Raw genomic sequence first — 17,097 nt, 5'->3', positions numbered from 1 at the left:
AAACATGTAAAAGCATGCAATAGGTCTATGCCAAAAAAATATGAAACAAACACTGGATGCTAAAACATGTGCATGTACAACACACAGGAAAAATGTAGGAAAAATATGCACTAGATGTTGCTAAAACTGCTAAAAACACTACACACAAAAAACCTGCAAAACCAGGCATGCCAAAACACACCAGACAGTAGCTGGATGATAAATGCACGACACATGGGAAAAAAACATCCAAAAACATGCATGATAACAAACGTGGAAAACAGGCACCGTGCATGGAAAACATGTGCAAATACACTACAAAGCGTGTACCACATACATGCCAAAAACCACCAAAAAAAGGCAGCGTCCAAACCCATGCTGGATGGATACACACCAAACAAATGCCATAAATGTGTTATATGTTAAAAAAATCCATCAAAACATCACTGTGGCAATGGAAAACAACACTGCAGCCATGCCTCAGAAACAAACAAAAGATTTTTAAAAGTGCAAAAACCTTGGCAAAAAAAAACCCAAAAAGAGTGTGGACAGACACATGCCAAAAAACACCCAACGTGCTGGACGCTCAAGATACCGCAGCAGCAAAGCCAAATGTGTCACGGCAACGCTTCAGGAACCAAAACCCACACACCAAAAAAGAAAAAAGGAAGAAAAAAACCAAACACACAAAATCCACACCAGGAACCTTGCCAAAAGAGAGCATATGAGCACATGGTGCATTCAAGAAAATACCAAATAGGCTGCACGCTAAACACGTGCATACAAAAGCTATAAACACAGGACGGATGCTTAAAAAATAACCCACCACACACAGAGCAACCAAAAAAAACCACACACAAAACCAACTTGTAAAGTCCAAGGAAATGTCTTCGTAACCCCTAAAACACCCAGCAAACTGAAAAGCGCCCACAAAACTCCTTAGAAACCAAAAAGCCTGTCGAAAGTCACATCACAAAAGAGCATGTGGTAGATTCGTGCCAGAGAAAATGCCAGAAGTTGGATGCTTAAAAACCTGCTAAAATGCCCAATAATTGTATGTGGTACATGCATGCAGAGAAATGCCAGACATATGTTGGACACTTAAAGACAAAAAAAGGACAACATACTAAAAAGCAGCACCAAACCCATTCTGCACAGTTAGCAACTCCTTAGAAACACCACGAAGGTATTCACAAAGCATGTGGTAGATGCATGCCAAAAAAACATCAAACATGCTGGACAAGTTAAAAAATGCTGAAAAATGCTTAGAAACCCACTGAAAATAATGCAGTATATGCATGAAAAAAGGTATGCCTAAGAAATGTTGGACACCAAAAAAAAATAAATACAAAACAAAACAAACCACCACACAAAAAAAAAGCAAGGGCAACACCTTAAGAAACAAAAACCACGTCAAAAAAAGCACAGAATTCACACCAGAAACCTTGCCAAAAAAGAGAGCACATGGTAGATGTTTGCTAAAAAATGCCAAACGTGCTGGATGCTCAAAATCACCACACAGGGTGCATACCCACACCACACTAAACCAACCTGTAAATACCATTTAAGTGCCTTAGTAGCCCCGCAAAATACCTTAGAAACTGAAAAGCCTATCAAAAACCACAGCAAAAAAGAGCACATGGTAGGCGCACACCAAAAAGCACCAAATGCATTTTGAACTGACAGCAATGCCTTAGAGATGTCGTTGAAACACTCAAAAAGTAAGTGGTAGGTGCATGTTAAAAAAAAGGCCAAACCTACTGGACAATTAAAAACCAGCTGAATAATGTGTGGTAGATGCACACCAAAAAAAACCACCAGAGAAAACCTGGACACAAACAGTGCTGCAGCCACAACTTAAGAGCCAAAAAAAAGCCCAAAATCCACATCAGAAACCTTCCGCCAAAAAACAAAGAAGAGCGCATGGGAGATGCATGCCACAAAACACTAAACACCACGCTAGATGTGTGCCAGAAAACAGCACAGCAAAGGCTAGATGCTTTAAAAAAATAATATACTAGAACAACTTGTAAATGCCGAGGAAATACCCTCATAGCCCCATAAGCACTTTAGAAACCAAAATGCTCCCCCAAAACCAAACCCAATAAAAGAGCATATGGTAGATGCATGCAAAGAAATGCCGAACACTTGTTTGACAGCTAAAAAAAGTGTTAAAATGTTTGAAAAAAAGCGCTCAAAAGCATATGGTATGTGCACACCACAAAGCAACAAACCCATTCTAGACAGTTAGCAACACCTTAGAAATGCCTCACGTAACTCACAAAGCATGTGGTAAATGCAAGCCAAAAAAAAAAAACCATCCACCTAACATGCTAAATGGTGAAAAAATGTTTAAAAACCCACTGGATATCATGCAGTATACACCACATGGTGCAAAACCACCACCACTTTGCACTGAACAGAAAGAACATATGCTAAAAACAAAAGCTAAGAAAACGGACATCGCTAAAAACAAACAAATAAACAAAACTAAAATAAATACAACACACTGCTAAAATTTAAAAAAAAAAAACAAACACTGTAGTAGATGGAGCTCTATATGGAGTCATACCACTTCACTGAAAGTCCACCTATAGCTTATTTGTGATGATATCACAAATGACACCAAGATTAAGTTAAGACCTCTTGTTTTTAAGAGCTAATTACTTCTTGCCATGTATTTCTCACATAGTCACAATCCTCTTTAGGATTGTTTGGGTGAAATAGTTAACCGCACTATGTAAAAGTGACCTCAGAAGTCTAAGCCAGATAAAATTCATAATTACAATCAAATTCGTATAATAAAACAAATTTTTTTGCAACAACTACTTGACACTTTTACTATAGCTAATCACTAAAAATCACACTCAGCTCATATATAAAAATCTCTGTTCATTGTTCAAGTGCTATTCACAAAGCTAATATAGACTTCATGCTCCTGAAAACAGGAATGTATGTTGTAAAGATACAGAGTATATACATCAATAAATATTGGAGCCAATATCTTTAACATGGAAGCAAGGACATAACTTGTCTTTTTAAAAAAAATGAAATTATTCAAGCTATGATAGCAGCACACCTACTAAGAAGACATAACAAACCCAAAAGTCAAGTATTGAAAGCAGATAGAAAAGAGTTCCATGCAGCTGCAAAACAAGATGCACTTACAGATACTGAGTTATCAAAGACTTTCAGCAAGTCAGGAATAAATTATGCTTACCAAATACTATCGCTTTGGCAAAAGGTGGGAAGAGTTCTGTATGTCTGCATAGGTTTTTATGGATTTGCCAGAGATCTTTGTGTAGTTTCTTAAAGTCACTGTATCTCTTCCAAACGACTATCTGGAGCAAACAAAGGGAAGACAGGAGAAGTACTGGTGAAGTTCATTGTTCACATAGCATCATCTCACAAATACATAATTATTTTTTTTAAGTAAATCGTACCACTACCTTTAGCAAATATGTTTAACAAAAACATACAATCAACTGCTAAATGTAGCAACCACAAAAATATTGTATTGGTTTATTATCTGTCTCTAGTCCCCATTTCGACTAACAAGACTACAGTGTATAGAAAAAAACATTAAGTAAAAGCAGTAAGAAGAAAACAGAGAGGGCAAAGGCAGCAATGTTTCAGCCACACTTAGATCCAGAGCTACACAGTAAGAGAGGAGAGAGGACGAAAAAAAAAGAAGTCAAATAGGAGTGCTGCACTATCCAAAACTCAAGAGCACGCTGTGCTTGGCATAGCTGTGGGTATGGGAGAGAGACAACAGCAAAGAGAAAATGAGGAAAGAGAGATCAATAGAAGTAAGAGATTCTTAAGGACAGCGCTTTAAGCACTTAGGACTACAAACCGGCTTGTAATTTATGTGTTTATGTAAAATGTTGATCAGGTGTAAATGTAAGCCCACAGTTAAAATGGTTTATTACTCATAACACTGACCAAAAAAATAGTATGTTCCTTTTGTAATCTAGGCAAAATATCCAACTTCAGGAATGCAATGAGAGCTTAGGTTCATTACACCCACTTCTCCTGGTCCATCCTTTTCAGAAAGAAGCAATCATCTCCCAGCCAGGTATCTATCTCATGCTTCTTCCATCCCATTCATTCTATTCTTCCATTCAAGGAGGAAGAAGAACCCAGAAGGAAAATCAGGTCAAGAGAAGAACCAAGCAACAAAATTTACACTTGATTGCTAACCAGTTCGCTATCAAGATGAAAAAAAGAATGAAGGCATTTTATATCTTGGCCTCATTTTTGGTCAGACTCACGAAGCCATCATAAAAAACCTCAACACTAATGTAAAGTGATTAAAGTAGAACAGGATTTAAAAAAAAAAAAAAAAAGAGAGAGAGAGATTGCAATGCATTTAGCAGTTGAATCCATTGTTCCATCAGTCAAATGTCTCAACTAGCTTAATACAAGTAAGCCCAATTTAAAAGACTTCAAATATTTCTGACTGATTTAACAGGTTGCCTTCTGATGAGTAATTATAATTGAAAAACTACATTTTTCAAGCAAAACAGATTCAGAGCCAAGTAAAACATTTCATTTTAGAAGGGGTTTTGTTGGCACTTTGCAGGTTTTTGGTTTGGTTTTGTTTGGTTGGTTGTTGTTTTTTGAATACTAAATACTGCTTCTGTGTATCAGCAGATGCAAGTCCTGCCTACAGAACAATGCACATAAAAGGCAACAGCACTGTTAACAGTAGATATGCAAAGCTTTAATATGGCAACACACTATCCACCTTATAAACTTAGCTATACTGAAACTAGCAGTCCTGATTCCGTCCCACCTATTGTGCACACATTTCCAGGTCTCAATTACAACTGGTACTTGGAGAAGTTCAACAGACAAGGGAAGAAAAATCAGAATCTCTTGAGAAGACCAACTAGTGATTTTGCTATCAGAAATAATAATTTTTTAATCCTGTACTTCCATCTAATCCAATATGGAGAAAGTGGATGATTAGCACTCCTTGAGCAGTGTGCATATAGAACATAAAATTGCTTAAGACGGTCAAGTCTTAAAACATCAGATTGTATTGCCGGTACTTGGAGACAACGTGAAAAGCTTCCGGAAAATAAAAGCATGAGGTTCCATTCTGTTAAAAACAGTATAATTTTTTTACTGCTGCACGTGATCTCTCAACAGCCAAGAGTAAGAAAATAAATATCCATAAGAAGTTTGCAAAGCAAAAGCAGCCAAGGTCATCCTAATACCTTTCACAAACTCATGGAAATCGTGCCTTTGCATGTGCGTGGTTCAGCAAAGTTAGCAAAGCTCCCGCTCTGACACACTCATTAGAAATCAGATTTGGAGGAAGGACATATTGTACTTTGAAGCTCAACGAAGCACAGCAAGCGTATCATAAAGCATATGTTAGACCTGTAATGCAATAAGGTGCTTGTCATGGCTAGAGCCAGTAGATCTCTATTAACTCATGTGACTCATCTGTTCCACAATGAACAATCCTTTCTCCTCTGTGAATAAGATAAAAAACCCACAGGACTACCCTAGCTAAAATTGCCTCACAGGCCACATTGCCACCATCAATCCCCAGAAGCGAGGAGATTAAATTTGAGTCCGCTAGCCTTTCTGTACCTATTAACTCCACCACACACAACTTCACATTAACTTCTTTCATCCTTTTGAGAAGAAAGCCCTCACAAGCTCATCTCCAGTCCTGTCCCAGCAACAACAGTTGAGGTTATCTTGAATTGTTATCAGCTGCACCGGGAGAGATCCTGTATTAAAAGCTTGTGTCCCAAAGGGCAGCTAAAAAAGGTGACAGAAAACCAGCAAGTAGAGTTGAGGTCACGGTACACAGCCTTATGTACAATTGTACCTATGTAATGTATGCATTAGCATCACAGCAGTGACATTAAAAGAGACTTCTAGACGAGCAGGCAGGCATGGCTAAGTGGTCCTGTATCAGTGCAGAAAGAGGCTTGCACAAGGCAGACGGTAAAGCACTAGGGTGCATGTGTGCACAAAACTTCGTCTACTGAATTTCTAATTGAGCATTTTGGAAAACTGCAGTAAATTTCCTTTCAGTGGGAACAGGTCAGGAGCATATTCTTTTTCTTCCAAAGGCTGCCCGCAATTCTTTTTCTATCATAGGAAGCCAACACATGTGGTTTTCTGACTACAACTCACCCTCATGGCAACTACCATCTAGGATATTCCTTTTAATATCCAGGTACTTTCAGATGCTTGCTTTTAACAGAATCACACCACACCTAACATGCTATCACATGCAAAATAATTAATTTGATACAATGAAGGGTGAAAAAGGGCAGTTATCAACAAGTTCATAGCGCAGTTATCTCTTCTTGCACACCAGAGCATGTGGAACTCTGCATAGCTAACCTAGAGCCACAGACCCAAGCAATGACCAAAGCAATAACTAAAATACATGTTTTTGCTATTATTTCAAAACTACTTAACATATATTCATGCAATACTCTAGCTGAAAGACACTTACAATATATTTTTCTGATGAATGGCTCATCAACAGCTGTTATAAAGTGCTTTTCCCCACAAATGAAGATTAAGGTAATGGCAGAATGTGCTCATGAATAGGTTCAATTCAGGAGTCTCCCTGGAAAAGGTGAACATCAAGCTACAAACTACAGTAATGCAGTTCTAAAACCAGATCCATCATTATCACTGATTCTGATAGGCCATTTTAATCTTAAAGAGATTAAAAAATGCAAAAAGCATGAATGCTCATGTTTGTCCAATTCTCAAGATTTCAAAGAAGGATGCAACAAAGGGGTGTTGGGTGTATTAGCCAATTCTCACCTCTGCCAAGTCACTAATCAGTAACCCATGTTTGATCACACTGAGAAGCAATGAATTCATTTATGGGCTCTTCTTTCATCAACTATCCAGGTTCTCCTCAACTGTAGTAAGAGACTGCACCAGAAATTGAACATATGCACATGTTATACAATGTCTGAAAAGCCATAAGGTTGCACTTTTGAAGGAAGATTTTGCATGTACATAGTATAACAGTATCAGTGTCATTAGTCCAGAAGAAATCAAGAGGGAAAAAGAATTTTTTTTTAATCTTAGTAAAAATGTCTTAATAAAATGGCTCCTGACAGTCTTTTGAGGTACTAAAGACGCAGAAGAATACAGCAGACCCTTATTCAGAGCCTTTTTGGAAGACGCAAAGAGTAAGCAATTTGAAAGTTTATCGAAGTATATCACTGGAAAATACTTAGGGAGCCTCAAAGAGAGAGAGGCATAACACGTGACTTGCAGTCTAATCTCTCTCAACTTATTCCTACACTCCTCCATTTTGTCTGTTCACTAATAGACAGTAATGATGTAGGCTTTTCAGTGAAGTGTTGGTTAAAGAGGAAAAGAGTACCTACAGCTGAGACCTAAGACTTGGATTGTGGACTGATCTCTAATTTTACCAGTAGGAGTTAAGTAACCATCAATTCGCCAATTCCAGCCCTGAGAAAAGAGCTTGCAAAGTTATCAAAGCAGTTTCGTCATCAAAAGGCACTTTACTCCCTAAGACTTTGTTTCAAGTCACTATTCATCACCTGGGGCAGAATTGCAACATGTTATGCTTGTGACTGTTTTCAACTATGAAAGCTAAAGACAAATGGAAACATACAAAAAAACTGTTCACTCAATTACAATGACAAAACACACAGAAATTGCCAAATTAGATCAAAGGTGCTTCAAAAGGCATAGTGTGATACACAAAGACATTAGCATAAGTTTAAGCTGTTACCTCCTGGACATCCTGTGGATTTTTTCTTGAAACAATCTGAAAAGCAAAACAAAAAAAAACATATAAGTACTTGGATTTTCAGTTTGGAAGTTAAAGAATAGCATACAATGATCTGTTGCTGAAGAGAAAAATCTGAAAAAAGGCACACAGATGCATGTTCCTCTGCACTCAGAAATGTTTTCATTTAGTTTTAGAGAAGTCTAATATCCAAATACAACATGGTGAGGTATTTTAGCAGAAGAGTCAGCACTGTGATTAGAAATAAAGACATACATTCTAGGCAAAATGGCACAGCAGGCATCTCACAAAACAAAGCTACACAGAGCATGTTCCCCATCATCGTTCCAGTCTCTTTGTATTAATTCATATTAAGGCCGCATCACTCCCAATAAGCAGAGCTAATTAAGGCTACTTGGCTTAATATAAGCTGCACACAACCTCACCATACATGTGAGCCTTTGCATTTACTGAGACAGTATTTCCACTTTACTTACAGCCATCAACGCACACACATCTGACTCTGTCCTTGTGTATTTGTTTCTCCTTAAACACTCTTTACCTAATTAATTATACATTACTTCATCCAGAGGAATATTGCAGTGAAAACAAGGCTTGGCTACACATCATAAAGAAGCCTGTATTTTCTCAAGATTTTTTTCTTTAAAAAAATATTGATCGCAAAAGCCTTCGTAATTCAAGTTCTGTATTTGACTCAAAAACAGCAGTAAGAGCACAACCACACAACCAAATAAAGCAAATAAAAACATCTTTAATTCATAACCGCAATTACCTTGTGCAAGTTAGTTCATCCTCCATTATAACTCAGCCAAAGCTGTTTAACAAAATAATTAGCCCATGCTTAGCTAAAGTAAAACTCCAGAGACTATCCACACACTGACACACCCCAGAATAATTAGCACTGTGAATAGGTGATGGATATAGGCAAGCGCAAGGCGTCCAAGCTACTTGCACCCCAGAGACTAAGACACCATCCCACTGAACCACAAGCACTAGCAGCTGCTGCCCTAAGATGGAAGTCACTGAATCCACACTTTCCTCTTGCTAAGCAACAAAAACGTACCCCTCATGCTCCCCACAGACCCGCTCTCTTCCTCCTTTTCATTTCTTAAGAATCCTTGCCAAAGCCTCCCAGATTTCATAACATCAGTTTACTGCACAGCCCGGTCACTGTAATCTTCTACACATTTTGGAGGAGACAGGACAGAAAACAGAAATGTTGCCTTCCCTAGCAGTCTCCCAAAAGACCTAAAACATTTTCCTTCAGAAGTCTAAGTTCTTTCTCTCACCTGGCACATCAAAGTCCTCTTCTTCCAGCGTAGTCTACATTGATAAAACCTTCCTCAACTTTTCCTCACTCTTGAGTAATCTAATGTTTGACAGCTTTGCCAAATTGTAACTTTGGTGGTTGTTGCTCCTTCATTCACTACCAGGCAGTTCTTATGTACAATTGCTGAAATATTTCTAACCTTCTTTCCTAATAGCTGGCATACTTGATGCAAAGAGCCTGTAGAGCTGGGGAAGAAGATATCATAGGCATGGCTACACAGCACAGAAGAATACCAAAGGGCACACACCAACTGCTTTGCTTTTGCAGTTCACCTTTAGTTAAAGCCTTGCAATGGTTTTGGCAGCTAGGTAAGTTACCAGATGGGCAGAAGGAGACACAGAGAGATGAGTAATTACCCAGCCAGTTAGTAAGAACCTGGAATAAAACCCAGAGGCCCTGTTTCACACTTGTTCTAATGTTACATTGCCTTCTATATCTACCAGCCATGCCAACTTTAAGTCAGTATGTTATAATTTATGTGTTGTGCTATTTTGTTCTTCATCTCCTTTTCTGAAGGTCAACCTCAGAAGAGGTCTGCCCCTTCAATCCAACCTATAATCAACCCCGAGACTTGGCAAAGATCATCTAACCCTCCAAATTTTCAGTGCACTTTTGTTAATCCTCCCTCAAGGATCAATGCAGACAGCTCCTTCTGCAAATCTGTAAGGCAAGCATCGCTAATCTATTTTTAAAAATATCAGTAGGATACCCGCCAATGAGCTAAGCACTGCATAATTACTATGTTAGGCTCTGAAAACAGAGATCCTACAAGGATCCTCACCATCAAAGCCAGTACTTCAGATTATCCTGTTCCTTGTTTGACCTGCAGATATCCAACATAACTCATGAGAATTTTAATTATCATTAATAATTGTAATCTTCTAAATTATCTGAATTTCTATTAGTGGCCTATATTTTCAGGTACCTTTAAAGAACATTCATTGTATCACAACTTGCTGATAACTTCTTTTCTTTAGCCTTTGGAAATGGACATAAAAAAGTCAATATTAACTTAATCTTGTAAACTGTGAAAAATATATACCCTGCTACACAAACAAAATCTTTAAGAAAATGCTGCAGACAGATCACTTTAGCACTCAGAAGAGATCGCATCAGTAGTTGTGCCTTTGGGTCAGATGTTTAGGAAACACTATACAAGTGCTTTCTCACCCATGATTATTAAACTATCATTACATTGGAACAGAAAGTTCCTTTAACTTAATTTCACAAAGGATTCACTCATAGACCACTGAAAGGAACCAGAAGTCTCCACCAGCATGTACCAAATGCCCTAGAACTCAGTCAGAAGGGTATTCAACACAACGGGAAGATCCACCTCACTTTTTTCCTGGCTGCTCCCCAAAGTTGCAGAGCATCAGATCAGCAAATACAGCTGTAGTGCTGTGATATCAACCATGGAGCCAGATCGCTGCGGGAACAGGAGGGAGGAATAGGAGGAGAGAAAAAGGGAGGGTAACAGATATGTACATTGAATTATTTTAAAATCACTTTGTTCAGCATCTAACTCCTCAAATCCCCACTTCAAGTACTACATAACAGATTACCAGACAGAGTCCTACTGAATCACAAGTTATTTATAAATACTTCCATGTTCGTGAATCAAAAACATCTTTTGTTGCATAAAAGATAGATATTTTTTTCACTTTGAAGATTTTAGATACCAAAACACGCTCAAGAACTAGTGATTTCTGGTTAGCTCAGTTTAATTTGGACAGCTCACAGACTGATCAGCTCCTTGTTCTATCCTAAACCACGCACAGTCAGCGCACCGCCTGATTCTGCGCTGCCTCCCTTGGAAAAGCACCCGCGCACCTACAACTTACAGCACATGGAGAAAGAGCAGTGTTCCTTCACTAGTTAGCTACAACTTGCTCTTGAACAATTCTGCATAAACAAAAATATCGCAGAGCATTTTAACCGGCTTCAGCCAAAAAGAACAAGGTCACCAGAATAAAATAAGCTGAAGTCTTGCCTCATCCCTATTACCCCTCGTTGCACTGACACAACTTTTTAAAACACACTCTCACACACACTCTTAGCCCATCATGAGCTACTGCAGAAATATGTGATGGCACCATTTCCTCCTTGTCTGTAACTCAGGTAAGGCTTTTTATATTAAAAGATCATAGGGGAAAACAACTACTTTTTTTCCTCCTCTTAACAAATGCTACATTTTATTGGACTAAAAATAATATTTTAAACACATCCCATATTTGTGTTTGATGGACTTGCATACCTATATTTGACCGAAAAAAATAATTTAAGTCACAAAAAGCGATCATGATCAAAAAACCTGAGTGGTACTCTATCTATATATATAGATATAGATATATGTATGTATATGTGTTACATTGTATTCTTCGAATTAAGGAAAGGGTGCATATAAACATATGTTGCTCTCACAGACAGAACATCTATAGCTGCAGTAACTACAAGATGACAGGCCATTTAAATAAACTCTGTCCCTCTGTGACCCTTTCTGATGCTCTTAATATATCCCACCATACCTGTGACCTGAACGCCCACTCCTCTTGCACCTATCTCCACCTATTTACTTACTACCCTCCATTTTTGGCTTAAATAGGAAACCAGAGGAGAAAAGAAAGCAAGAAATTTCCTTAGGGGAATAGAAGGAGCTTTCAGCAAAACCAGCACCAAGACAGTTCTTACAATATCATTACTTGCTTCAGCTTTCCTTCTTCTCCTACTAGGCCTCTCTTATTCATCCAGACTGCCTTCTGCCCAAATGGGGGCTGAACCCTGGGCACATGCAGCCCTTAAGAAAGTGGCTGTCTAAATATGCAATTCCAGCTAGCGCAGGTGTGCTGTATCTACTGTACCTACATACTCTGCTCCCTCGTTTTTCCTCCAGAGCTGACTGCGCTGTGGGGCAGCTGGAAAGACAAAGCAATTCAACTGTAAGCTATCCAAGAGATTTGGGGGAGGAGAGGGAGAAAAAAACAAAACAAAACAAAAAAAAAAACCAAGGAAAGAAAGGCAGAGTGGTTTGTTTCTAAGCTATTTTCCTATTCCCTGCAACAAACAGGAAAGAAATTGACAGTTAATAGCGCAGCGCATTTGAGGTAATGCCAACGCTACGTGAGCTACAAGTTGACAGGAAGGGACCACGTCCCCGCCTTCCCTCCCTCCTTCCCTCCCACCCGTGTCCCGGAGGGGGGTTTCCACGTCGCGACCGGCCCGATCCGCGCAGGGCGGCCAAGACTCCCGTCGGCAGCCCAGCCACAGGCTCCATTCCGCACACAGCAGCGGCTTGAGAGACCAAACAACAGGCGGGCCGGGCCGGATCGGGGACCTGCGGCGACAAGGGGCAGGGCGGCGGCCGGGGAGCCGGCACGGAGGAGGCGGAGGCGGCCGGGGCCCGGCCGGGCGCTGACTCACCCGCGCCGTGACCTTGTAGACCGTGTGCCCGCGCGGATGCCGCCGCGGCTCCGTCACGGTGTAGAAGCGGGCCAGGTCCCCGCCGCGCTCCCGCGGGCTCAGCATGCTGCCCCCGCCGCAACGCCGCCGCCGCCTCGGGCCCCGGGCGAGGCGGAAGCGGCGCCCGGGAACGCCCCACCCGGGCGGTGCCGGGGGCCTGGCCGGGCCCGCCCCGCCCCGCCCCGGGGAGCCCCGCCCGACCGCGGCCGTGAGGGGCTGCCATGGGGTGCGGTGCCTGGTCTGGCGGCGGGGGCTGCGGTGGTTCCGAGCGCTGCCCGGGAGCCGCAGCCGGGCCCTCTCCTTCCTCCCCCACACCGCTTCCAGCTGCCGCGTTTGACCCAGTTGGTCGCAGGCTGCTTGGATGTGGCCGCCGCTGCCGGACCCTGGAAACCTTCACGGCGTGGATGAGGCCGAGGTGTCCCGGTCAAACGGTGCAGGCGCAGCCCTGCAGCAGCCCCGTCCTGCGCAAGGCAGCCTGCTGGGGCCGGGCTGTGAGGGGTTTACACCCGCAGTGACCCCCAGCCCTGCCACGGACAGGCGCCCCATAGCAGCTGCAGGCGCCATCAGCCCTTCCCCTGGCAGAGCTGACACACCGCTTCCCGCATCACCCTGGGCTGCTGGAAGATGTGCTGCCCCAAATCTAAAGGCCTGTAACACAGAAGTGACTCACTGTTTTTGAAGAGGAATGTGAAGAGAAAGGCAAGTTTGATAGTTACTGAATCGCAATGTTTTATGTTTTGTGTCTTCTCCAGCTTCTTTAAGCTGGACTTCTCCCTGCCGATGGGCTTTCATGAGTGCACAGCTCTGTGAAACACGATGGTGCAAGGAAACTCTCCAAGGTGTGAGGTCCATGGCTTCAGTTCAGAGGAGCAGAACTTTGTGCCACAAGACATTCTTCTTTCATGGATTCATAGTACTACAGGTACCTTCAATTACTTGGCCATAGTGGGATCTATACCAACGTAGCTCTATACAGAGAGCACACTTCTGATTACATTAACTGTTTGTTTTCTTTTATCACTGCGTTTTCATTCATCTAATAGCAGATATTAAAATATCAGTTTCTTTTTTCAGATTATTAACATCTCTGATCTCATGGAGGTCTTTAACATAAAGAAAATCCATTTCCTTTTAAAAGATGGAAGAGTCTTGTCCTTAAGCTCATAGAAACCACATATCTCCTTTGAGGACGGTGGAACTAGATCACAAATCTTTACAACATTCCCAGTTATGGCTATGTAAATGAAAGCTCTTCTTCTATAATCACACTCATTTTCTGAGTTACAGATCAGATTAATTTCTACAGATCTAGAAGCACAAGCTCAGCATTTGGTCTTTCTGAGCACTCAGTGTGACACTGTTTGGAAGCACTGCCAGAGCTTCTCCTTGTCCATATTCCCAGTGATTATAAGATTACTGTTACTCTTAATTTGGACACTGCCCTCAATCAATTAATATCTCATTATAATGGGAATTCCAACCTGCGTACCAGAGGCAAGCAGGTTCTGTTAATATGCAGAGTGAGGGAAACAGGCGTGAGAGGACCAGCTGTTCCCTTCCCAGGGCTGGTCTGACAATAAAAAAACAAAACAAAACAAACCACAACAACAACAACAACAAAAACCGTTGATTTGACAGTCCTGGAAAGCTCAGTAAAGTCAGGTCAGAGGGACTTCACACAGATGTGTTCTAGCACCCAGATACAGCTGCTGTCCCAGGGAAAGGTAATTGTCCATGAGAGAATACAACTCTTCCTAACATGTCATAGGGCAGAAACAGTCCAAATGTGAGTTTTACAGCATCCTGCCTCTATTTTTTTGTTTTAAAATTTTCTTTTAAATTATTTTGACATTCCCAGCTATCAAGTTACTAGAAAGATTCTTGATGCTTTTAAATCTCTAAGAATTGCTTGAAAGGTCTGGTCTATTTTGCATGGGAAACGTTTTCTTAAGGAATGGGGGAGAGGACACTGATTCTTAGAAGCTCACTTGCCACTCTCTTATCTTCTGAGAAAGGAAGAGTGTGTCTTTTACATCTTTTGACGAGGTGTTGGTACATCTCGTTTCATGGAATTAACTATCGGAAGGAGCATCTCAGAGGTAGATTTATCTTGATCATCATTCTCCCAAAGCAAGTTTTTAAGTCCCAGAGCTAAAAGATACACGTCAAACTCGATTAGATAGTGATTATTTTCTTTTTTCAATGATAATGCAGTTGAAGTTTCAATGAAACAAACTTTCAAAGAACAGAACTTCTGTTTGTAGTAATTTTAATGTACAAATGACAGAACATAATCTGAGGTTTGTTTAGTTCTGAAATGAAGAGGTTGAACGAAATGATCTCAAGGATAGTTTTTTTATTCTCATCTTCTCTAATTTTAGCTGTAGGAAGTTTGCAGCTACTCAGGTGTAGTGCCGTCACATCAAGAAAACAGCTGACTGAAAATCCATTTGCTCAAGTAAACATTTCCTAGCATGGTTTGCTAATTATTTAATGCATCGTGCAGCTTATATAACCCTCTAGGGTAGTAACATGATTAGACAACCAGTTCTGGTACAAATTTGCCTATGAAGCAGCACTTGCTTGTAACATCTTGTAAGATGTGGCAGTTTTGAGGTTTTAATGTTATTAACAGAATCAATGGAACTGAAGCCATCATTGACTAATCCCTCATAGATTATATAGTAGATCTCATTTAAATTTTAATAGCCAACTGATGCATCTTCTGAGAAAAAAAAAATCTATCTTGAAATGCTGTCTAACTCAAAAGTTAGAAATTTGGTGGGAGGAGGAAGGGAGAAGCAGCAGTAGGAGTAGAGAACAAAGCAGAGGAGGGTATATTGCAACCATATAACTCCATGGATGAACCAAGAAGGACAATAAAAATTATTAGATACATGGAATAGCTTCTTCGTGCAAAACAATGGAATAGTCTGAGATTTTTCAGTATGGAAGAAGGAACAACGTGAGGGGACATGATAGTGCTCCATGAAATCAGGAGTGGCATGGAGAAGATGGATGAGGGTGGACTGTTCAGTCTCTCGACACAAGAACCAGAGGCCAGTGAAGCTGGTATGAATGAGGTAATAAAATTAATAAAATAGTTCTTCTCATAATGAGTGCTAGACCTGCAGGACTCTTGTCAAAGGATGTTGCTAATTAAGAAAGTTCACAAATTCAAGTACTTGGGGGAGAGAAACATCAGGAGTACCTAAAGAGGCAAACACATCAGGCTTAGGAAATCTCCGGAGCTGAAAACAGCTAGAGGCAGAGAGTGTGTTCATTTGAAGTCTGCCCAGCCCCTGCACAGCTCTAGTCATCTGCTGCTAACCACCACTTTTAGAAAGCAGGAAAGTGAGCTCTGAACCACCATGGCTGTTCTTATGTGCAGTATAATCAATCAAAACATCCCTCAGTGAGTCAGTAGCTTCCATTCACTAGGGAGTTTCGAAAGCTCAAATGACGCATAAAATAATTTGGCTTCTATTTACAAACCAGAATTTGGAGATACCTATTTTGAAGAATATCTCTCAGCAGGTTCTGGCCAACCTAGATACACAAAATAATAATTGGAAGAGAGTAAACAATCTGCAATTAAGCACTACTGGCTTAATAAGACTTTCCTAGGTCAAGGCAAGAAATAATAACAGATTGAGATGAGAAAAAATCTGTACCATATTAATAGGTTAATCTTTTTCTTCTATTTTGTCTGTTACACAACTAGCTTTCATGCTTATCAACATATCTTCCTTTTCATTAAGGCTTATTTTAAAAAAATCCACCACCAACAACAAAACTTCACCCCTTGCTTTTTTCCAGCATCACTACTGAGATTACTATTATGTAAAAACCTTTGAAGTCACAGAGTAACTTGGGTGTCTTATGCAGGTCAAATTACAGAAAATAAATCCATTCCATGGGAAGATTCCTTCTGTTCCTAAAAATAACAGCAGTTGTTGTTGCTATAGCCATGGTTTACTGTCTTGTATCTTAGAAATATGTCCAATACATAAGAAAACTTGGAAAATATAGAAAAGAACAAATTACCAAAATAACATAGGTCTTGAAAATATAGTTGGGACATCTTTTACTACCCACTTATTATGGAGGTAGTAGCTTTGCTCTCTTATCACATTGTGAAGAGACTAATAGAAAACAGATGGGTATTTTTGCCTTTTGCCAGTAACTAATTTGTGTCTAAGTGGAAAACCCAAAGTGGATTTGACACATTGCGTAACCAGCACACTCTTAACTACATTACTCCAGTTCCAGTCTCCCCTGCTACTCCTGGGAAAGCTTTAAAATTATTGTTATTTAAAGTCACTTTTATGACACAAGTAAAAGGAATGCAGAGAAACAGTATTTTACTTGATTACAGTTCCTGCACAGCATCTGCACTATTGAGCAGTATCATATTTCATAAGCTTTGTACTATGTTTCCTTACAGTAAACAGAGCCAGCACTTACTCTGTCCTCAGAAGACCTCAGGAAAGCCTTTTAACGGCTTATTGAAGCAGTGTTGAGGGAGACGGGGAAGACTGTTGGTGCGGGT

At 40.4% G+C, this 17,097-nt stretch overlaps 1 protein-coding gene across 4 annotated transcripts in view; it reads right to left on the bottom strand.

The window, feature by feature from the left end:
* RPS6KC1 (ribosomal protein S6 kinase C1) overlaps positions 1 to 12,644 on the bottom strand; it is an 89,884-nt gene extending 77,240 nt beyond the window's left edge. For 2 of the 4 annotated variants that reach the window (XM_080343054.1, XM_080343057.1), the window contains exons 1-3: positions 12,507 to 12,644; positions 7,739 to 7,774; positions 3,200 to 3,320 (exon numbers count right to left, since the gene is read on the bottom strand). In XM_080343054.1, coding sequence (XP_080199180.1) covers positions 3,200 to 3,320; positions 7,739 to 7,774; positions 12,507 to 12,611 — 262 coding nt within the window. In that variant the 5' untranslated portion in view covers positions 12,612 to 12,644. Of the gene's footprint in view, positions 1 to 3,199; positions 3,321 to 6,469; positions 6,580 to 7,738; positions 7,775 to 9,045; positions 9,218 to 12,506 lie in introns of those variants that run through there. The other 2 variants (XM_080343055.1, XM_080343056.1) reach the window with 2 other exon arrangements.
* Between the last annotated feature and the right edge of the window lie 4,453 nt (positions 12,645 to 17,097).

The sequence above is a fragment of the Nesoenas mayeri genome, assembly GCF_963082525.1.
Source record: "Nesoenas mayeri genome assembly, chromosome: 3".
NCBI lineage: Eukaryota > Metazoa > Chordata > Aves > Columbiformes > Columbidae > Nesoenas > Nesoenas mayeri.
The sequence above is the reverse complement of the archived record's forward strand: the minus strand, read 5'-3'. Positions and strand labels throughout refer to the sequence as shown.